A 24396-nucleotide genomic window follows, 5' to 3' on the forward strand; every position below is an offset into this window, starting at 1 on the left:
TGGAATGTATCCTGTGTTTTAATTAATCACAGCCTTTGAGTGGGGACTTCTTTTGATGGAAGGTATTTGCAATTTTGGGTCATGTTGTTCTAGGTACTAAAGTGTCACAGAAATTCATCCAGGAATTTAGAATCTACTTTTAATCTAATCTCCAAAGACCCCTTTTTGGTTTTCTTTCATCTGGATCACGATGGGCCTGTGAGGTGTGACTACACGGTTGTTCACGATTAGTCTGTGATCAGCAGACAAAAAGCCTGTTGCTTCTTTGTCAGGAATGTGTATTTTTCCATTATTTTCTGTTTGATAATAAAAAGTTTCTGGCTCTGTGGACAATAAACCATGAATACTAATATTCCCTCCTTAATACTAGAGTTGACGTATGCTTAGCTATTGTGTAAATAAATTGTCTACTGATAGCATAAGACAGTATCTGCAGCCCATTCAGGTTGCACAAGTAGCTTAGCTCCTCCAGAATGTACATGGAGCCAGTGCATGGTGTTGGAAGAAAACTCGCTTTGTTTTCTAGCAGTTTCAGGAGAGTAGGACAGGGTTGTAGAACGGCATCAACCCAGCTCTTCAACAAAAGGTGACAAAATGACTTCTAATGTGCAGGTTCCTGACCAAACTGTCAGAAAAAGACTTCATGCAACACTCATGAAGTCCCAACATCCTTAGTGGGACCTGTGCTCACAGCCCAGCACCATGGACGTTGGCCGCCTGTTTTACCTAATTGAAGTCGTGGCTTCTGTCAGAACCAGACTCCATAAAGTCCTGTTTATGGAGCCATTGATTTTCTTGTGATGATCAAGTGTTCCTTAAGTTTTTTTTGAGCAGTGCAGTTCCATCAGTTAAACAGGTTTCTCATGCCCTTGTGCTGGATTTCTATCCACTGGGAACTACTTGGGTCATTGGCAGCTGCGTAAGCTTACTTTTCTTCTCATCTCGCTATTTATGGTCTCTTTTTCTTTTGTATAAAAGTTTGTCATAGCATCCAATCAGTTTGAGATAAATCTCAGGCACAACTCCACCATCTGCCGTAGCAGCAGATGTTGAAAAATATCATTAGCAGTATCAGCCAGTACTATCACTTCTAATATTCACCCTGCTGATGGCAGTGGAGACAGGATCATGGTCCTGTTGGTATTTTGGCCTGACAGATAGGGGAAACGGAAAGACAGCTCAGTGCTTGTGGTGAGAAATATCAGCTCTGCACAGTCTGATAAGGTCAGCTATATACACTGGTATCTTGGGGACGATGTTTGTGGTCCATTCTGATGTCAGACTCTTTATCTTTGAGGTTTTTACTCAGATGGCCCGTCTATTTTTGTCAGTCACTATATTCTTGTAATATACATGTATATATTTTTTTCTTAGCTGCTTATCTTTTAATAACAATGAATAAATGTTTAATTCTTCAAATATGTTTCTTTGCTTAGTTAAAGATATTTTTGATCGCTCAGATATTGGTTCCTTAGTACGTGGGTGACTTTGCACATCTAACATTACCAACTGTTGCATATCATCAGAGAAACAATAGCATGAGCACGAATTCAGTTAGAATGCAGTGGGCTCTGAAAATTTGTATGGCTCAAGAATATGTGGCCAAAAAAGTAAACAAAGCAAAATTAACCTATTTTGCTTTTTTAGTGAAGCTTTTGTCATTTCAAATTAGTACATGCTGATGGAAGTTTTAGTGTGTATGAAGCTGAAGGAAACAATGACCTTGCATGCTCACAAGTGGTTGGAGGAATGTATGAGACTGTTGTTGGCAGAGCTGATTTCATCAATGGGTTTGGCAAGAATGTATACTATAGAGGACATCTTTATTGCCTCTAGAATCAGGAGTGGTTTTATGGAGCCAAAATGTACATCAGAGGGAGCGAGTCATTTATTTTCTAATTTTTAATATTACTGTACTTTATTATATGCATCAGCGCTTGTAAAGGACTCATGGGATTATCAGTCAGCAAGGTGTAGTGGGCATCTGACTTTAAAGAAAAGGAAGTCTCAGCTGGAGAGTCAACTTTCTTGCCCCCCTTTCTTTTCTTTCCTGTCTTCCTTGTACTGCAGCTATTGATGTAAATGGCATTGTTAGCTCACTTGGGACAATAAGAGCAACATGTTTTTGCAATTTATTTTATTTATTTTTTTAAATTTTTGTCCATCAGTCTGAGATCCTTGAAAGGGTTTTCCCCTATCTCTTGATAAGTAAAATGTCAGTTATGTTTTCTACCATCGGTTAAAAGCATCTCTTTTTGGTGTATTACATCTCGTAGTGATTTTAACTCATATTCCAAGTTGATTGATGAATGTGTCCCTAGATATTGGGCACTCTGCTGTTCATTCTGCACATACGAGAATACCATTTTTATGCTGATGAAATTGTATTTGATGCATAGATGTCACTGGAATTAAAAGATACTTTTAAAGATATTCAGACCTGGATTTTAATATAAAATCCTTCTAAGCTCTTAAGAAGCAAAAATGTGAATCTGACTGAGAACCTGAGGAGACCATACACATGCAGTAGGAACTGAAACTGAAGATCTTGCTTAAAAATTCAGATTTTTTTTTTTTGCCTTCACAATAGAGTAAACCCTCTATAAAAAATAATGCCACTATACTGCCAACACAGGATCTTTAGAGATGATATGTCTGTTAATGTTAGGTCGCTATCACTGTCATCTAGCAGGCAGTCTTTATCTTTAAGGCTTTTCTGCCTAAGCTCTGAGATCTTAAACATTTTTATTTCAGATGCAAGTAATAAACTTGTAATCACTGAAGAGGTTGGCCTTGAAGTGGAAAATACTAGAATAAAATACTAATACTGATCTCAAAGACGTCCTAAATAAATTCTTCCAAAATAGAGCTAACGACTAATTCAGAGTGATTCGGTTTTCAGTTTTTTCCTCCTCCTTTTTGTCATTTGTGCATTGAATATCCAGGATTATAAAGCTCTTAAAATTTTTATTATTGCTTGCTTTCTTTTCTTTTTTTTGTTTGTTTTTGTTTTTAAATAAGAGTTTAATAAGAGTTGGAGATGCAGCTCCTGCTTCCTACCTTTTAGTCCAGTATCTTGGATCTAAATGAAATGAGTTCCTAGAATGCTGCATGCATATATTTAGTGTAATACTGCTTTAAGTAACAAAGCTATGTGATTGTTTTATATCAGGTCGCCAGGTTGGTTCAGACAGCACATGCAGAGAAAAGCTGGAAAAGACCATCATTTTGTACACTAAAGTTGTGAGTTGACCCGTCTATTAATTTATGATGATATAAATGACTGCATTAGTTGTTCATGAATAGGTTGTGCATTCTGCCTCTGAGGCTGGCCTGTTATAGCTTCTTCTTTAAAATATTTAAATTTACCACTGTTTTTATGTATCTGTCCTTGTGTTCTGTCTACCCCTTCCTCTCACGTAGTTGTTGGATTTCCTGGAATACCATCCATGCGCATTTATACCGCTAATCCAGCGTTCCCTGGAGTTTGCTGTTACCTACGTGTTCACGCCTGCAGGAGAGGGAGTGACCTTTGAACGTTTTATTGTTCAGTGCATGAACCTCATCAAGATGATTGTAAAGAATGATGCCTACAAACCCGCCAAGAACATTGATGGTAAGTTGTGAGTGTCTCGGGGAAAGAGGAGTCTGAAGGGTTGGAGAATAACTGAAAAATATACGTGATAATACTAAAAATGAAAATGATGCTCTCTGTAGGTAATAAACATTTCATTTTAGGTTTGTGATTTAAAAGTCAGCAGAAATGCCACAAGCCCTTGAATACGCGTCACTGACAGCGAGTTTCAATAGCACAGGGCTATAACGCCATCGGTGTCACTGTACTTTATCGCAGCTCCATGTATTTTTTCTTTTCTTTTTTCTTTTCCCAAGCGGTCTGAGGTTTCTAGTGCTTCATTAGCAAATGGCACAGCAGTTGGCCTTTCTTGTGTCAGCTAGCATAATCTCTGGGGTTCCTTACTCGAGAACTTTCCCATTCTAACAATCCAAGGTTCTGGGTTTCATTCGAATATCTGACTGTGTTGTTGTGTCAGAGTTGGTCATGACTTCAGGTTTGCTTTCCTATAACAGAGAAGATAAATGAGGAAGTTAAAGGGCTGTTTAATTTTCTTCTTGTACTGTAACCTTAAATCATGCACAATTAATACAAAATAGAAAATGAGCAACAGAGCAGATTTTTTTTCTTTTTTTTTTTTTTTTTACCAGAAACACTATTAAAATGAATTATGATTTTGAAGTTAATGAGCAGACAGCAAAAATGAGTCACACTTGAGGATTACTTCAGCTGCTCGTTGCCTAAAATTAAGAGATTTTGCCTTGCAGTCCTTATTTATATTTAGGAATCTTACGTACTAAATGTCTGTAGCAACACTACTGCTATAATACAATGTTTGTATTGTATTAAGTAACAATATTTTGAAGAAAAGTGTCTGTGTTTGTGATAACTTACGACTGAAATGTTGTCTTTTTCCTTTATTTATTGTTGTATTTCTCCATCCTTCAGACAGTAAACCAGAGAGCCTGGAAGCTCACAAAATCAAGACTGCATTCTTCACCCACCCCACACTGACAGAGATTGGACGTCGGCTTGTCTCACACTACTTCCTTCTCACAGAGGAAGAGCTAGCAATGTGGGAAGAGGACCCTGAGAGCTTTGGTAATATCACATCTACAAATATGCTCGCAAATTTGAACTTGTATGGATTTTGCAATGTCTGTTTTTTTTGTGTATTTTAAATTTTGATGTATTAGGGAGAATCTACAGCATTAGGTAAATGATTGCTACCATCATATGACCATATTATATTAATACCCTTCATCCATAAATTGGACAGTTTGCAGATTTAAAGCAATTTAAATCAATATTTTGTGATTTATAATACGTATTTTTGATTCTCCTTAAAACTGTCAATTGACATAATTTATAGGGTATAGCTCTTGGTGCGCGTTTGTAGTTATAGGCAGCATTTGAGATCTTGCTATATTTTCAAAACATCATAGTGTCCTCACAGGCTTTATGTAATGACACTGACCACTCAGACATAACACTTCATAAAGCTAAAACCACAAGGGCCCAGTGTGGGAGTTCAGTCTGTTGACATTTGAATCCAATTTTATAGTCAGTCAGAGCCACATATTAGAGTGTGTGTGAGAAAACACACTTGCAATTTCAGGGCTTTGTCATAATATATATGATGTTTCTGTTGTGCAGTGTCAGCCATCACCTCCTAATCAACATTTTCTAACAGATAATTATTTTTTGTAACTGTTTCAGCTGTGGAAGAGACAGGTGGTGACTCTTGGAAATACAGTCTGCGGGTAAGTATATTTTTATATGCATCTATATATATGTGCAGAGAAATTGTAAATTAATAGGGTAGCTGTGGCTCAGGAGGGTAGACCAGGTCATCCACTAATCAGAAGATCAGTGATTCAGTCCCCTCTACCAGTACGTTCATGAGCGTTTATGGATAGGTGAATGTTTTGCTTTGCTTTGAGTGCTCAGTTAGAATAGGAAAGTGCTATATGAGTACCAGTACTTTGAACTGTTACATATATAGCACACTGAGTTGGTATGGAAGAACAGTCTGTTCGATCTTATGCTCAAAAGAAGGAAATTAAATATTTGCCTCATCATACAAAAAAATAAGCATTAGAGGAATTAATAAAGCAAAAATAAATCGATCCCCTGTGTTTTTGGGTAAAACTGAATGTCGAGAACAGACAGAAATCAATTATGTCTGTCTTTACGATCATAAAAATGTAGATTTAAATGATCATAACAGCCAGTTTCATTAAAGTTAATTGCAGCGGTATTGTTACATATTTCTATGTGTGCTGTATTTTCAGAAATGCTGTGCAGTTCTGTGGTGGTTGACTGTATACATGGCAGCATCATAAAACATTTAGTGGCGCCTGGAGTTTTAAAGGTTGTCATGAGTCTAGTTAGTTTTAGAGGCTGTTGCTGATGCATGACATAATCTTTTATCCATGGTCCTATTTCTTCTCTATCCCTCTCCTGTGTTGTGCCCCATTCCACTTACTTTCATCACTTCAGATGACAAATGTCTGCCCTGCTGTTTCTTTGAAGTACAGTAACACATTCTTTCAGTGAACTCTAAGCCTTGTACAAGTTTTTATGCATTTAAGGCATGCAGCAGCAGAAGAAAAGTGGCATTATGGTCTAAGAACTTATTAAACATCTAATTCAGTTTTGAATTTTTCTAGAAAACAACAATTTTGTGAATTTCCATACCTTTTAATGCATCGGTGATTCTGATTTTTTTTTTTTTTTGTTTAAAATGCAGCGCTATAAAACTGAATGCCTTAGAGGATGATTTTATTTATATATGTTGGAATCTAGTAACTTCTGAATTCACACATCAATTCATACATGTGCATGGCAATTAATTATGAAGCTTTTCTGTTTTTGAGAGAAGTTTTAAAATTGCCACAGATACGCTCATAGCCTCAGGATCCACAAATGTATGCTGCAACTGCTGATTTACAATGGATTCATATGTAATTTAAAACTTTTGTTTTTTTAATGAACAAAAGAGTTTGCTGCTTTCCAAGTAGAACACTTACTTTTAAAAATTGTGCATGTAAATATAGGCTAAAATAAGCAACCACTAAGCTTAGTGGCAGACTTGTTCTTTTCTCAAAACGCATTTGAACAGCTTTTTAGCATATTGTGAACCTCAGGACGGATCGTTTCTGTATCAGTTAGAATCTGTTCTGTTTGTCCTATTCTCATGAAGCTGATTGAAGTACCGTGTAAGAGGACCGGTTATGCTACCAGTATATAAGCTCTCACTGATATTGTGGCAAATGGGCTGTTTTCACAAACGGCACAGACCATGACCTCTTTCTTACACCTTTTTAATATGCTTTTTCTAACCCAGTAAACTAATGAAGTTGTCTAGGCCGTTTCTTTATTGAGCATAAACACCCACAAAAATCTCCTAACAGTGTTATATTGATTGCATTTCTATTGAACTGGGAACACAATGTATTGTTTATTTATTTTTGTCGCACCTTTTTGTATGACTTTTGTTTTTGTCCTTATCAAATATTAATGCGATAGCTGCACTCCTCACCTTATCCCACCTCTAAATGCCCAGCAGAACCCAACGTGCTGTTGAGACTAAAGAATTGTGATCCTATAAAAAGTAACTGTAATGACTTGCGCTAAATGTGATGCTGCATGTGTTAATATTCTGTCAACTACCTGTCTCTATTTTTATTTGTTCTAACTTATTTCTGTATTTAGCCCTGCACAGAAGTACTGTTCCTGGATATCTTCCACAACTACAGCCAGACCCTGACACCAGTGCTGCTGGATATGGTTCAGAATCTCCAGGGTCAGTTTAAGCATTATACCTACAAATCACATAGTCTAATTTCATTCCAGTGAATTTTTAACACCTTGGCAATGAAAACTGTATAGGCAGGAGCCAGTCAATTGGACACATTTAGCTAAAAATAACACACTCATACATCTTTATAATGCATAAATAGATTCAGTTTATCATCATTTTAGAGGCTGTTTGTACAAATCATTTTGTAGCCTGATTGTGGTGAACAGTGGGTTTTTTTTTGGTTATTAACCTTAAAAAACTAAAACAAACAATAGAAAAGGCAAAAATGAAACCAACAACGTGCAACTTCTCCCACCAATATGTGACAATTCATATCCCAGGAGGTCCTTTTTAGGGGAAAAAAGTGCAAGTATCACAGAAACAAAACACAAACTTTAAGAATTTTTTTTTAACAATAATTTTTGTGCCAAGTAATCTTAATTTCAACTTTTTACAAAATAAGTGATTTTTTTTTTAATTTAAGAAGTTTGCATAAGAAGTTATACTTGTGTAAAGACTGTGTTGAATACGTCTGTTCAGCTATAGTATATTCCCTTACTCATGCAGCTGTAAGTAGAGAAATTGGCCCTGAGTCACTAATATTTGCATATAAATTTTACTTAAAGTGTGGAAGAAAAAGTAAACACACAAAACTACCATCAGATTCATGGAATATTCTGGAGTTTGTTCTTACTGCACTGCTTATATTAGCGATTGGCTCACAATCTGCAACACCTCCATTTCTCTAAATAAAGAAACATTAACTTTGGAACGTTCTGTGCAGGAGAATTTCTGACAAAAAAAATAAAAAGATTAAAAAATAGTGCCAGAGAAGGTTCAACTGTCCACCGTGTTTCCTCTGAAATGACAATGGTAAAAATGGGAAAGAAAAAAGCAAGGCTCAGGCTCCAGTAACAGAGGAGATGAGTTCTGTATCCCCTGAGACATGCACTGTGGCTGATATTGAAGGCACAAAAAAAAAAAAGGTTTGACATCAAAGTTTGTGCAGGGGGGGGGGCTACCAGGTAGACCAAAAGAGTATGAAGGGAGCAGGTGAAGGTATGGCTCATGTATCAGTCAAGATAAGAAACTCACTGCTGTAACTGAAACTAGAGTGACAAGTGATAAATGACATCATGAAGTGTTTTTAATAATTTTCATACATTTAACATAAGAATAGGATGAAGACAAAAAAACGTAATTCCCCTCAAAGGGCAAGGGCTATACTAAAATTTTTATAATCTTTATATTACAACATGATGTAGGCCTGTTATGGTATCTTTGTGACGTGATTGGGCATTGCATTGAAAAAATAAAATGTCTGTTATAGAGCTTTCTCCGTGCCCTTTCATATGAATATTTATATTACTTGACATGGTTTTTTGTATCCCCACCCAAGTATCGGCAGTGTTTAGTGACAGCTTGGAGTTTATTGTGGGTGTTGAGTAGCCCGATGGCTGATGGGAAGAAGATATTTTTAGTCTTTATAATAATATAATAATAAATATTAATATTCTTACTTTTGACCAAATTTTAGGTGACATCAGTCTGGAAACCTAAATAAGTATATATTATTTGCTCATACACATGGTCTGAGGCAGTTTGCATAGTACAAACAAGTCTATTCACATCTGTTGATGAAACACAGATTTAGTTCAATATTTAAGCTTAACAGTCAGTATGAACTCTGCTATTGGCTGTCATTACGTCCACCTTTCTAAACTCTCGGTCATGTACACACGCAAATTTGGCACACTGCTCCTCATCTCATGGGGGTACTGGTGTGTAGCTCTTGTTCTGTTGCTGAATTGGTCGTGCTATTGCTCGCTTGGGTGGATTACAAGGTCCACTTCTGCCCTGTCTCTCGAGCTACTTTTCATTTTAAGTGTCAGAGTGGAAATTGGTTTTGCTGGAGCAAGGAAAACACCAGTTTGGGTAATTCTATGGTTGAAAGAAGACATCTATTGATTTTGAAACCTGAGTATACAACTAGAGAGCAAGAACAGCCCATCAAAATGGCTTAAGCAAGACCGATGTGACGTGCCTGTTTAATTTCCAGTTGTCAGTTACATACCTTACATACATTCCGCTGTCAAAGAGCAATACTGGGACAATAGATATGCTGCTATATTGCTAATGTTATTGATTCTGCCTTGTTACTGAAATTAAATCCAGTGTATATTTGTGTCTTTTCAGGCCCAACCAATGTGGAAGACTCTGTTCAGTTGCTAATGAAGGATGCAGGTCAGTCAAAAGCTCACGTACTTTTTACTCCATTGTAATTATTGCTCTGTCATGCTGGGAGTATCAGAGTTTGACTGTTCTAACACAAAAATCTTCCCCAACAAAAAAGACCAATTCCAAAGAGCTCTTAGCTGCCTATTGAGACGTCCCTCCCTTGTCAGTAGTAAAATATAAGATTGCTACTTTTGCACCACTCCACTGTCCATCTGTACATCATATCATTAGTCCTGGTTTTTCTCAAAATAAATGACAGAATATGTATCTAAAGTGTTAAACTCCTCTGAAACTGATCATAGACACCTAAATGATTATATTTCCCTTGTTTTTGCTGGTTTATGGTTTTGCTTTTTGTTTCACAAGTTGCCCCATATTCAGCCTTACATAATACAAGAGAATTAAAATAATGGAAAAAGTCTGTTTCTTTTTCCGTAAATCGGATCAGTCTCTCTTCGTTTTGTTTTTTTTATCAGTCCTGTTCTCTGCTTTTTGCCATTTCAAAATTCATTACTTCTGAAGATAAATTATAAATAGTAACAGCCACTATTTCTTGTATTGTGTGTTCTTTTATCCCTTTTTATATTATATTCTCATTCTGTCACTCTTTTTCTAATCATCTTTTATTTTATTCTTTTATTGCACTCTTCTTCATTTTAATAATAATAATAATAATAATGGATACTTTATTGATCCCCATGGGGAAATTACTTGTTTTTCTCTGCATTTGACCCATTCACTCAGTGAAGCAGTGGGCAGCCACTAAGCAGGCGCCCGGGGAGCAGTGTGTAGGGACGGTACCTTGCTCAGGGGTACCTCAGGGTAGCCGTTCAGTGGATTCGAACCCCCGACCTTCCGATCATGGGGTGACCACTTTACCTACTGAGCCATCCCTGCCCTTTAGTCACCATTACACCAATTTCTGCCTGAAGCATAACCTATAGTATCATTATTATAATGTCTATGTTTCTATAACATGTACTCTTTTTTGTTTTGTATGTTAATATTTGCCTGCATATTTGAAGCATATTCAGCCTACTGTTAGCAGAATGAAAGCTTCACAACAAGCATTAATTTGTTGGAAACCACAGCTACATTCCAGTAACCCCAAATGACTCTACACCGGCATTTATCTGACATGTTTTACCTTACCAGTTTTCAAGTTTGCTAATAACATCTCAAGCTTGGTCAAGGCCGGCAGAGCCTGACTGGCTCTGAGCTCTGTAGCTTTAGCTTTAGCCATTTTGCTTTTATTCGCTTCTTTAAAATGTCCATGTTAAGTTGGATGAAGTTACATTTTTGTGATGGTCCCCTGCAGTTTAATTTATCAAATTTTGCGTTTTCACTTGCGTCAAAGAGCCTCAAGAGCTGTTTGTCTGTGCTGCTGTGCATGTGTTGCACAAGCATTTAACCAATGGTTAAATGAAAAGGTTCTTGTAGGGCATAGGTGTCAAACTCTGGCCCGCGGGCCAAATTTGGCCCGCTGCCTAATTACATTTGGCCTGCGAAGCCATACCAAATGACTATTAGAGCTGGCCTACTGGTATTATACAGCTAATATATATATTGTTTAGTATTAAGCTTTGCTTGTTCCATATTCAGTTTTTCAGCAAAACGTGTTCGAGTCTATAAGAAAAGATTCATTCTTAAATCTGGAGGAAGATTTTTTTTTCAATAAATATTAATGTTAGCCCGCGACTTTGTTCCAGATTTGAATTTTGGCCCACTGTGTATTTGAGTTTGACACCCCTGTTGTAGGGGAAACATGTCAGTCGTATTGTGAATATTGTAACCAGTGTAACTTTTTTCTCTGCAGTATACAATGCAGTGGGATTAGCAGCTTATGAACTGTTTGACAATGTGGACTTTGACCAGTGGTTCAAGAATCAGCTTCTTGGAGAGTTGCAAGTCAGCCATCACAGGTATTCTTTTTGTCTTCTCTAAATATTCTATTTTTAATTGTTTCTTCTTTTTTTTTAAAAAAAAATTAATTTTAATATTAAAGCACGCACTAATGAAAAAAAAAGCCAGATCTAACTAAATTAGAAAAGGTTGACCACTTGACCGTGAAATGAGTTTTTGGAATTTCACTCTAATTATTACTGGTTAGATAACATTAAACAATAAAATTACTTTTTGGCCTAAATCACTAATGGCCTCACAGAGGTAAATATACCACATCTAAGTAATTTATTAGCCTTCTGTAAGGATTTTATTTTTGTATGACATGGTTACTGAATTATTAAAAGGAATGTTATTATTATTATTATTATTATTATTATTAATTTATATTTTGGGGGGGGGGGCTCGGAGGGGGGATACTTACCTTTTTTGAACATGTCTCATTTGACCACATCGGTCTCATTCAGGGTTGAAATGATAATAGTGAAGCAGCTTAGCAGTTCTTTTGTAATCGGTGTTTTACTGTATGCAAGCTCAGTTTCAATGTCTGTTATGTTGCATATTTAACACTCCTTCCAGTGTACTCAAGTTAATTGACTATTAACCTCTCCAGCTTTCTCACAGCCTGTAGCACATTGAATGCATACAAAAAAGCTCATAAGTAACAAATACTTGGGGTGTTTTTTCCGTCATGGTTATGTTAAAAAATACTGCTAGTTTTCACATCACTTTACAAGCAGCAGACAAATGCGGACATCAGCAGCACTCAATAGAAAAACTTTGTTTAAACTGTGAAAGAACTCTTTAAGGGCTCTACAGGCAGTCAGCTAAAGTTACAATGAGTTGCTACATGGATGGATTTAAAAGGTGTTAGAAAAGGGAGACACTGACCAGAGGTGAGATGGTGTGGAGATGAAGGACAATGGAAGTGACACACACACACACACACACACACACACACACACACACACACACACACACACACACACACACACACACACACACACACACACACACACACACACGAAGCACAATCAAAGCAGCACTCAGAAGGTTGGTCACCGAGGGTTGGTGCTGACGTCACAGTGCGTGGTATTTGATGTCGCACTGATTCTTCCTCCAGGCTATGCAAGTGCAGATAACCCCTCCACTTTTACCTGGGGTTTAATCTCTTTTTAAAGCTTAATCCAGTCTATAAAGAAACAATACAGAATGCAGTTTTACTCTAAGGGAGGATTTTAAATTTTGAGACTCCTGGGAAAAACACTGAAGATGATTAAAAAACAAACAAACCCAAAACCCATTATGTAGTCAAATGCCAGCTCTCAATTTTTCTCAATTTTTTGTGCACTCATGCAAATACACACATTAATGGTGTTAGTCGAAGACTATTTGAATTACTGCACCAACCAGAAAACACACAGGTTGCATCTTAACAAAGATTACAGTTCATCATCTGACCAAATGTGAAATATCATCAAAATTCTTACATTTTATTTATTGATGATTATAAAATAATTATGCACAAGATTCTGTCAAAGAACGTTAGACCTCTGACCTTTTGGGCATGGCATGAGTTTTACCTGATAGACTCTGTGTCATATTTGATCACAATTGGCATATAAATTCTTGAGTTGTGGTCCAAAACATTTTTTGCAAGGCCACAGTGGCCATCTTTTAATCCACTTGAATGTTTCTTCCAAATTTTAAGAATTTTATCCATGGCCTTCCCAATAAAGGGTGTGGATAAAATTAATGGAGCTAGAGAGCGATAGGGGCGAAAGAGAGGCACAACTTGAATCTGAAAACTCAGTGCCTGAAGCTACGGCTGTTGCTAGTGTAGAGGCATTAAAATTGATGCAAGTGACAAATTGAAATTAAAACTGCAAAGTAGAACAGTAATTAGAAGCCAGTAAGAAATTCCCTTTCGGCTAAAACTCTGGAAACATGTCATATGCGGTGCTCCTCAGTTGCTGGGAAGTGGTGAAGCAATGAGTCTCGGAGTTCTTTTTGCACTACTGTGTGAATGCACAATCAAAGCAGTAGACACTGCAGTATGGCTACTCAAAGAAGCATGACACTCAATGTGTGTCATAAATTTTACAAAATGTGTCTTTGTATTTGTTTTTAAAATAAAATACTTTCAATGTTTCATGATGATGGTGAAAGAGTGGCACACAGTGGAACAGCCTGTTCATTGCTTACAATATAAAATTCATTATTGTCTTTTATCTTCTCAGTAAAAATGTGATCATAAAAAGACACTGGCCTTATCAGTCAGTCAGTCAATATTCCGACTCGTGGTCCACCAAAACAAAGCAAGTCATATAAAACATATCCTTGAGCTGTACTCGGATTCAGCAAAGCCAAGGTTAGTTACATCCAGGACAGCAGATAACCTTTTCAACTCTCATTGATTTCTCTGTTGTGGTGTGCAAATGAAGCTGTGTTGCTGTCACATGGTTCCCACAGTACTTTGATGGGGCTTCTGAAGTTGGGAATGTGTATTCATCATGGATGGTTTAAAAAGGGACATGCTTGATGATCTCCCTTGGTGTGTGGAGTTTTTCTCTGTAGCAGTCAGAGGTTTCTGTTTTCAAGTGCTCATGCATGACTGCCTACATCTGTTAAAGGACTTCATCTTCGTGATGCTTGTCTTTACACTGTCAGTATATTATCTTGTTTTTCAAGTTGCAATGTAGTATTTATTTCTCAGCTCTCAGTGGGGTGTACTACAAATAAGAATACACTTGTGTAATGTTACTGCAATTAACTTGCTGTTTGTAACCTGCCTTATCACCAGTGTTGGTCAAGTTACTTGAAAAAAGTAATCAGTAACTAATTACTGATTACTCCCCCCAAAAAGTAATCCCGTTACTTTACTGATTACTTATTTTCAAAAGTAATTAATTACTTAGTTACTTAGTTACTTTTTAAAAACACGATTTACAACCTGAAGAGGTGATAAAGTGATAGATCTTTCAGCCCAATTCTACTTTTTCTACATAATCCATCATACAAAATGTAATCAAATGGAAAAGTCTCTTTTTTTAACTTGTTTTATCAGTTTTAATCTTTTAACTTTATGCATCAAGCAAAACATTTAATTATATGCAACATTCTCTGACTTGAATAAATTAGTTTAACATTTAAACCTATTTTCTACACATTCCAGCACATAAAATAAAATATTTTTTGTGTTTTCACTCACTCTTTCAAACAGATGCAAGTAAAACACAGCAGAAAATAAATAAAGTCAAAGACTCAGCGGTCCTTTTGTGCTCTATTTTCACCTGTAAAGCAGGAGCAGGGTAGGCGGAGGGTTACCCTGGTGTAGGTGTGCTGCGGTCAGTTGAAGAATCCGCGCGAGTGTCTCTGAGTTTCCCATCACGTCGTAGCTACTCGGTGCTTGCTCGGAAGTTTAGGGGTTTTTTTCGCTGTAAAAAGAAGTTTTCTTCCCACGCACGATGGACACTAATGTTTTTGTCACTTTTTATGGAATCAAACTCAAAGTAAGGTCAGTACTTCCACACTTTAAACGCTGCACGCTCATACTCTCTCCCGCACTCGATATATTATCCATTGTTGATCTGCACACAGCTGCTGTCACCAACGTCGCACTTGCTTACGTCACTGTCATGAGACATTCTCGCAAAAAAAATCACGGTTTTAGTAACGCAGTAACGCAGCGTTCCTACGGGAAAGTAACGGTAATCTAATTACCGATTTTGCAATAGTAATCCCTTACTTTACTCGTTACTTGAAAAAAGTAATCAGATTACAGTAACGCGTTACAAGTAACGCGTTACTGCCCATCTCTGCTTATCACAGCCCGCTAACCCCCCTCCCACACACGTATGCACACGTTCCTGCCTAGTTGATCTAAAGCCACCTGATGTTAAAGCTGTATATTCAGAACACTTTATTATGACTGCAATCCAAACACTTTAAACTTCCAAATATGTGTGATCCGCAGGTTTTTTGATATACAGTGGATCTGAACTACTCATTTTATATAGTGTATCTATATATGCACTCCGTGGCTATAAAGTTGAAAGTCGCTGTTCCATACAGTAAAGGCCCACATTTGAAAGAGTTGTCACCCTTGTGGCACTTACTGAACCACAGAGCCGTCGTGCTCTTGGTATCAAAGCTAACCAAGCAAACATTAGTGCTTTGCACAGCTCCCCAAGGTTTATAAGTGGAAGTTCTTTTTTTACTGATGCTGCTTTGAAGTTCACCCCAAAGGTGTGTAGGTGGATTTGATACTGCTGAATTGTGGGGTCCAGATCATGAAGTGTTCTATTGTAGACTTGTAATTACTTGTAGTGGCCTGTGCCACCTGACTTATCTCTGCTTTGTTCAACTTTCTGTGATTTGTGACATTTTTGAACGTATCACACCTTTAAAATGTTCTAATAGTCCTTTCTGTTAAAGAACTGTATTGCTACAATTTTTGATATGATTATTACTATATTTAATACTTGATATTGTTACTAATTACATGTTTGTGCTTATGGAAATGATAATAATCACTTTATTTGCTAAACTAAGGGGTTTTTCCTCCTAGTGACCGAGTATACAAAAACAAGCAATCAAAGTCTAAGGTTCTTAGATCATCTTCTGTTCTGATTTCCATGCAGGTTTACACTATTGTGTAGTATACCATTTTTCTTCCCTGAATAGCAACACCTAGCCAGTTGAGCAAAGTTTTTCCATCACTGTCATATTTCTGTGTTTTTCATGCCACTTAGAACTAGGGCTGGCACAAACGATTATTCTGATAGTCGACTAGTCACCGATTATTTTTGCGATTAGTCGACTAATCAGATCATGCATCCATTGGACGTAAAACGTACAGCTTATTGCACCAGCATGCATCAGCTCTTATATAACTATCATTAGCTTACAGCTTTAAGTGTTTAAGGTATGTGCTAACTAAAAATGAAGACAAGATGATAGTTTATTAAATTTTAATGAAATTTGCAGATTGTTTCGGTGAAGTTTAATAAACTCCTTGCTATCTAAAATATAACAGGACACCGGAGTATATTCTCGAGCATCTCACACTTCTGATAATCAGTTGTCTGCTTGACGTTTATTCGGCTGTGTAAAAACGATAACTTTAATCTCAGAAAATCCTACAAAGCTTCAAATGACGCGTCGACTATTAAATTAGTTGTCGACGTAATCGTGACTAGTCGACTAATCGTGGCAGCCCTACTTAGAACTCACTTTTTCATTTTAGTAGCTTCATACACTTTATTTGGTGTAAAGTAATTAGACGGGGAAAGGGACTCGTTAGGAAATAGAGGGTTTGGTTTCACCGAACTGTGTTGCAGTTCATCTTATGAATGCTTGGGCGAAACTTTAACCAGCCATAACATGTACTTGCTCAATTTTAATCAGCATGCTTGACCTAACCTAAACATCTAAAAACTTTAAAATGTATCCATTTATTTAAGCGGGGGCCTTACATCTTGTGATAATTTGAGTATGTAAAGAGATTAGGGCAGTATACACACACACACACACACACACACACACACACACACACACACACACACACACACACACACACACACACACACACACACCAGCCACTACTAGCAACAAATAAAGCACAGCATCAGAATAGCTAAAATAGCTCTCTAACTTGGCAGTGTCAGTAGGAAGAAAGAAGCAGAGGGGACAATACCTGTTTGGTATTTGCAGACGTCACATTCAAAGCAGGTTTTCTGGCTGACACACTTGCTCGATGCACATTTGTCACTGTTACCAGAACATTCCCAGATGCTGCACTGTCTGCCTTCCTTGGCCCTTTGGGTATTCACGGTTGGAGTGTTTAATATGGCGTACATATTGTGATCTCACATTTTCACACATAATAGAATCCCAGAGATCCACAGTAATATGTTCAGGTGACAGGTATAATTGTTATTAATGCAAGAAAAACCCGTTTCTTGCAAATAACATTATCATTGCAATAGCTGAATCAATGTCTTTGGCAAAGTCCTTTCACTCACATGATTTTCTGTTTCCTGCTTGGATACAGTTTCTGTGCCACTTATCATCTTGAGTTGTTTCTTTAGGGTTGAATATATTCTTTAGATCAGAAATCTGCCAAACTTTTTTTTCCATTTTAAAACAAATCAGCATTTCAGGGCTGTGGGTCCCTAACCGTTTAGCAAAGTGTTGCCTAAGAATGCAAACTTAAAGTCTACAGTTCATGGTGTTTACAACTGAGATCTGAGTTACTTACAAGACTTAAAAACAACTTGAATATAATTTGCATTCAAATGATATTTGATTGTGATGGCTGTATTAAAGACAAATCACCCTCCATCTAATGCTTCTGAGCCGCTCATCCAGTAGAAGCTATGTAGATGTTTATTTGCTAGCTTGCGTTTTTTTTTTTTTTTTTTTTTTTTTTAATGTATTTTTTCTTACAAGGCCCTTGCACCTCTTGCAGTTTGCAGGTTTCATGATAAGTTTATGCCCTGGATAAGTCTGCTTGTATCACTTGGTGTGAAGTAGTAACAGTGCATGTATTCGCACCCAAATCTGTCAGCAAAGCTGCTGTGTGTGGCTTACACCTATGGCTGAGCCTCAGGCAGCCAGTGAGTTGTTTGTCAGTATTTGGCATAATGACTACACAGATGCACATTGTGTACAGTCACCCTCATGAGAAACAGTACTTTAATTTTTAACTTGCTGTCACTATTTTCCTCCCTTTTCTGCCTAAGCCAAAACAGCTGTCTTACCTGTGACGGGACAGCGTGCCTGACAAGAACAGAGGAGATAGTGAGGCATCTTGAAGCTCATACATATTCAGAACTAACACATGACTTGTATTTGGACATAGCTGAGAGCTTTTTTTTTTGTGTTATTTACTTGGACTAGCCTAAAAAACACCTTTTGTTGTAACCTAAACAGATATGGTTTGTGTTCAATTATTTTGCTTCCAGGCTTTGCCAGCATAGAAGGCTGTGAAACACTTTGGCACTTTGACATTCCCTTTGTTGCTTGATGTGTCTGTCTGGAGTAAAAAGCATCTGTTGGTTAGCCAAGAGACTTTTCAAAGTTGTTACCTTTTTAAGTCTTGGTGTTCTCTTATTGCTAGTTTTAGACACATTGGGTTGATTTTTGTTAGGTTTGTATCACAAGCACGTTGTGATACAAACACGTTGACATGGGGTCAAGTCTTGGGGAAAACAAGCACTCACAAAACTGGGCTTATTATGAAGTCCAGATCAAAAGTTTAAGACCACTTGAAAAATGGCAAAAAAAATAAATAAATAAAAAAAAAATCACATTTTGCATGGTTGGATCTTAACAAGGTTGCAAGTAGAGCTTCAACATGTGACAAGAAGAAATGGGAGGGAGACAAAACATTTGTTTGAGCATGCAATTAATTGAAAACCAGGCTTAAACTGAAACAGGCTGATCAAAAGTTTATGACCACATGCTTTTAAAAGGTCAAATCTGTGCAAAAAAGTGGATTTATTGTTACCTTCTGTCAGGTAGTCACAGTGTCATGACATTCTGATGGCAAAGGCAAAAACCCCCAAAACTTTTCCATTTTGAACATGGTTGGGTTGTTGAACTGCATAAGCAGGATCTCTCACAGCGCACCATTGCTGCTGAGGTGGGACGCAGCAAGGCAGTCATTTGGAATTTCTTAAATGATCCTGAGGGTTATGAAAAGTCAAGTGGAAGACCCAAAAATTTTAACCAGCACTAAGCCGGAGGATCCAGTTGGCTGTCTGTCAAGACACTGAGACGATCCAACTCCAATTCCTGGAAGTTTGATTTCTGTTTTTTTTTTTTTTTGTTTTTTTTAAAGCATTCACTCACTTCCATTTCTCCTAGTTACATGTTGAAGTTCTGCTTGGGAAGTTGTTAAGATCCAACCATGCGAAATGTGATTTTTATGTTTTGTGTGTGTGTGTGTGCCATTTTTCAAGTAGTCTTGAACTGATTGGGCCTGTATTGGGGTTCCATTTTTATCCCTCAACCGTGAAGTCTTGTGCTATCACAGGCAGTTTGGACACCCAACTTTGTGAATACAGTAACTCATGAGGTGGCATACATCTAAAAATCTTAGGACTAGTTGAGATTAAGTGTTCTGTAAATCCTGTGAAAAGGATCACTCGAGAAAGATGACACCTAGGATTTTCAAAATGTTTCCATAGGTGCATCCACTAAAAACCTTGGATGCATTCGATTATCGTAACCTTGGCCTTTAGGTGACCAGAAGTCAAGTTTTGTGAAAGTCTTGTGAATGCAGTAGCTGAAATGAGGTGATGTAGGATTTTCACATTTGTACTAAAGGTGCATTTACTTGAAGATGAGGGGTAGCTCTGGCAGCAGCTATTTTTTTATTTTTTTTAATACTACTTGTCATATCATTGCATTTTCTTTAGTTTCTTTTGCATTAGCTCTGATTGTGACTAACAAGCTCTTCCATTTGGTATTGACTAAGTGAATTAAATTTGAGTCCTAAAATCTAAAAATGGTGCTTAAATCTTTACGGCAGTGATGTGGAACTGTTCACTCGAACCTTAGATCCAGGCTGAATCGCTTTTTGCAGGAATGGTAAAGGGAATTATTTTGTGCCACTGTGTAAAAGGTTCTTCATACTCTGACTTGGAAGTCTCACACTACATTGCTTAGGAATTTTAAGTATTGGGAAAATAAAGTTTTACATACACACAGCAATGTATGAAATAAATTACATTTATGTAGCCTGAACTGTGCAAGATTTCTTTCTCGGCAATAATGTAAAATTCCTTTGGGCTCATTTCTGTCCACGGATTTCCCATGGGCTTGCCAGAAATGATGAACAGGGTTCCTGACAGCTGTGTGAAGTTGTGGAGGAGGAAACAGCTTTAGCATGGATGAGTCATGTCTGACCTTTGACAAATACCTCTGTCAACCTGTCTGTCCATCTGCTTCTCTAATCTTTTCTTCCACTTTGCTACTGCACTAATAATAGACTGTACCACCTGTAATCTCCCTTGCTGAAGCAGATATTCAGTATTTTTTTCCAGTCATGCACAGATGCAACATAGCCCTGGAAATGTGTAGTCTGTTAGTCACGTCAGTACAAAGTCAGAAATAATGCTGAGAAGGTTAAAGATTTATTTGTTGGATACTCAAAGACATTTTGCAACTGGTTTTCTACAACATGATCTAGAAAAAATATTGCTTATATACAGAAATGTTGTTTATTTCTTTGCAGATACTTGCCAAAAATCAAACATTGATAAATCATCACCAAATCAGGAAATGTGTTCCTTACATGGACTTTTCTTCTTTGTCTGTTAATCATAACTCTTCAAATTCAGCCCTGAACTCTGCTGAAATTCCTGTGCCACAGAATTAAAGATTAAAAAATGCATACATATTAGCATTTGCAGATTTTAAAAAATTGTCTTTACCAATCTTGGCTCACGATGCCGTCTCATTTTTGTGTGGCAATGCTGCTGTGGTCGCAGTTTTTGTCTCTAAACTTTCCTGACATCTGTGGTCTGAGTATCATGCATCTCCTTTCACATTGCCAATTTTTCTGGCTGGTTCCTCGTTTTGGATGCAGACAGACTCTTTAATTAAAGCCAATGTCATTGCCTGTTGATTCTTGGATGTGCCTGTTGAGGCCTCATATGTGTGCTTATTCGTTAATTAAATGCTTGCCCTTAGACTTATTCCAGAGTTGAAAGCAATATGGAAATTTTATTGGGGCCAAGATTTGAAGGGACCGTTATTAAGGTTTTGGTGGAAAGTAAGTAGGGTTCAAACATGAAAAGGAAAAGCGATGCAAGTCTAAAGGATAAAGGTACTATATTCTCAGAGTTTTAAGAACATCAAACATTAGCAATAGCCACAGATTTTAACTTGTGTGAGTGATAGTAACAGATGATCTTGGGATAATTTACATGCAGTGTCACTCTCTCTTTGGATCAGAGATGCTAGCATTTTGATTTATTGAGAGCTGGTTGAATGTTCCCAGTTGCCTGTTTACTGCCAGTGGCATTGGCATACCTGCTTTCTCATTTTGGAACCATCACGTGTTATTGCCTCAAAAAAACCTGTGGAAATCCAGTTTGTCTGGTTAACTCTATTTTACTTTAAAGGTCATTGATGGATTGTTCATTCTTCTTTGATGCTCCAGTTCTTTGTGATCCTGTGCAGCAGGCCTTTAATTTAATGTTATTTGCTATACATTTATTTATTTATTTATTTTTAAGATCAAGACTTGTAGCTTGTTTTGTGCATACACACTAGAGCTGACGATTTGCTTCATAGTCCAGTCGTCCTGTTGCCCCTCATGGTATCTCCAGTGAGTGATGGCATCGCTGCTGGGTGCCAGAGCATCATACCACTGTGGTATCCATGTGTATCCACTCGATATAATATGTACCCTGTTGTGGTTTTACTATATCGTCCCCCTCTGTGTTGCAGGTATTGGTTATATGTGGAAGTGGGACACTGTAGCTTGGCTTTTTTAAAAATTATTATGAATCTCAGAACAATGATAATATTATCGATTTATTGCATCAGTGGGTAAACTGGAAAAAAATAGCCTTGACTGGTGAGCTATCACTATTAACCTTTTGACCGCCATCGATCCCTGACATCATCCTCCATCAGCACGACTGTAATGCACACATGCAAGGTTGTTTTTCCATCTCCACCTCCTGAGTCATACTGTTGTTTAGCATCTTCTGGCTGGTGGCCCAGGCTATGATCTCTGCCTCCCTGTGGATGTTTGACAGGAAGCCAACAAGAGTGTCACTCCCTATCCTCATCTGTCTCTTCCCTTGTCCTTCAGTCCCTATCATTACTGTCAAGGTGGTCCTTAGACATACAAAAGGAGCTTGCCAAATATAATTGTCTGAAAAATAACTTCCAAACGTATAGCGTCTTGCAATTTAGACATGCAGCTTGCTTTTGTCACATAACTACTCCACACAAGTATTTTTTTTTATTAAGTATTTTAGTTTTCTAACTAGGCCAATTCTCTTACTTGGTCATTAGTCACAAGATTCATTGTCCCTCAGGCTTTCAGTCTCTTGCTCATATGAATTCAGCTAAACAAATGCACATACAGTAGAATGTGTCTGAACAAATACATTCTTTACACTCCAAGTTCAGACTTATCTGTAGGGTGTAATAAAGTGACAGTGATATTTACCTGAGAGCACAAATTGTGCCATAGCCTCCAGCATACAGGAGGCAACAATTAAAAAAAAAAAACAAAAAACAAAAAAAAACACAACACAAGAAACAATTCTGAATAAGCCTTAAACAATGACAGTGCAGATTTCATTATTTGAATAGGCCCAGCAGTTTTTAATGGTCTGCTAACTACTGCTGTGTATTCACATTATGGTTCTAAGATTATAGCGCCAGCTGGTTAATTTCTCCATATTACGATATAATTGAAGAGCACAGAGTAGTCATCTGTTCAGGTTTTCAGCTAAAAGTTACTTTGTCTTCTTCTGTCCTGCAGGTACAAGTTGATTCGTCGACGAGTCATCTGGCTAATAGGGCAGTGGATTTCTGTCAAGTTCAAATCTGACCTTCGACCTTTACTCTATGAGGTCATCTTAAGTCTCATGCAGGATCCCGACTTGGTGGTAAGGCAGCTACATACAGTTTTTTTTTTCCCACTCAAAAGTGCTTGGTGATTAAAGTGCCAGGTTCTCTTACAAAAAACCCTCCTGTTCAGTTCATAATGACTGAAATGGGCTGTTAGTGAAAGTGCACAGCTGGCTACACAAACACAGTTTTCTGCTTAATAGCGTGAAACCACAGCCACTGTGCTGCCATCTTTCTACATAAAAAAGCCAAATGTAATCAGAGTTTGTGACAAGCTTTTTCCATCTTTTTTTCTCAACTTACTGTTTACTGTAGATTTTATATTTTGAATTTTTCCTTTACTATCCACTAACATTTTTATTTAGCTGTGGCCTTGACAAAACCATAACCCCAATTTGGACTGAGTTTCACCGTAAGGTAAAATTAGATTAATCATCTGATATGCTTTCTGTCTCATGCACTTGATTGTTTTCTTTTAACATAATTTATATCTAGTAATATGATAACATTTTAATTAAAGTTAAGATTTTAATACTTAATCTCCAAACAGCCAGAAATGTGATCAGGGATTGGTTCACTCAAGAGGTAGCAGTTAAATATCATTTTCTGTGTCCATTAACTGACACTCAATTATCATCTGTCATGTTGTGGGGGTATGATGTTGAATACAAAATACATTTCATGTATATTGAGTAAAATTCATTGCAGATTGCTGACTTTTCTTTGCCAGTAGGTGGCTAAATAGGATAGTTACTCACTATTAACAGAGATAGATTTGTGTCTGTATGTAGACTGGAAAATGTACTGCGCATTTGAATTTCAACAACCTTCTATTAAGTTGTGAAACACTACTTAATGCTCTTAGAGAAGTTTGTTCAGGGTTCAAATACAATTCAAATAGCGGACACTGAACAAATCTAGAACATGTCATTCAAACGGGCTCACTTTTTGTGGAACTGAGTGTTTCTATCCGTTCCTGTACATGCAACAGGAGTTGTCAGTCATTTTTATAGGTTAGAATTTAGAATAAAAACGTGTGTACTTTAGGGCTGCCACGATTAGTCGATTAGTCACGATTACGTCGACTATCAAAATCATCGACGACTAATTTAATAGTCGACGCGTCGTTTGAAGCTTTGTAAGACGTAGGAATAAGTAGTAGGATTTAAGAGTGTAATAACGGACTGAAACAGAGAAGAAGAAGAAGCAGTGTCCGGTATCGTAGCTGTGTCCAAATTCAGGAACCGCATCCTCCTGTGCAATTGTAGGCCGA

At 37.3% G+C, this 24396-nt stretch overlaps 1 protein-coding gene across 1 annotated transcript in view; it reads left to right on the forward strand.

Moving 5' to 3' along the window:
• ipo11 (importin 11) overlaps nucleotides 1-24396 on the forward strand; it is a 125447-nt gene that overhangs the window by 33935 nt on the left and 67116 nt on the right. Inside the window, exons 9-16 of the mRNA XM_004547195.3 lie at nucleotides 3173-3243; nucleotides 3424-3616; nucleotides 4523-4675; nucleotides 5294-5337; nucleotides 7292-7382; nucleotides 9576-9623; nucleotides 11434-11539; nucleotides 23035-23161. Coding sequence (XP_004547252.1) covers nucleotides 3173-3243; nucleotides 3424-3616; nucleotides 4523-4675; nucleotides 5294-5337; nucleotides 7292-7382; nucleotides 9576-9623; nucleotides 11434-11539; nucleotides 23035-23161 — 833 coding nt within the window. The remainder of the gene's footprint in view (nucleotides 1-3172; nucleotides 3244-3423; nucleotides 3617-4522; nucleotides 4676-5293; nucleotides 5338-7291; nucleotides 7383-9575; nucleotides 9624-11433; nucleotides 11540-23034; nucleotides 23162-24396) is intronic.

This window comes from Maylandia zebra, linkage group LG12, assembly GCF_041146795.1.
Source record: "Maylandia zebra isolate NMK-2024a linkage group LG12, Mzebra_GT3a, whole genome shotgun sequence".
Classification (NCBI taxonomy): Eukaryota; Metazoa; Chordata; class Actinopteri; order Cichliformes; family Cichlidae; genus Maylandia; species Maylandia zebra.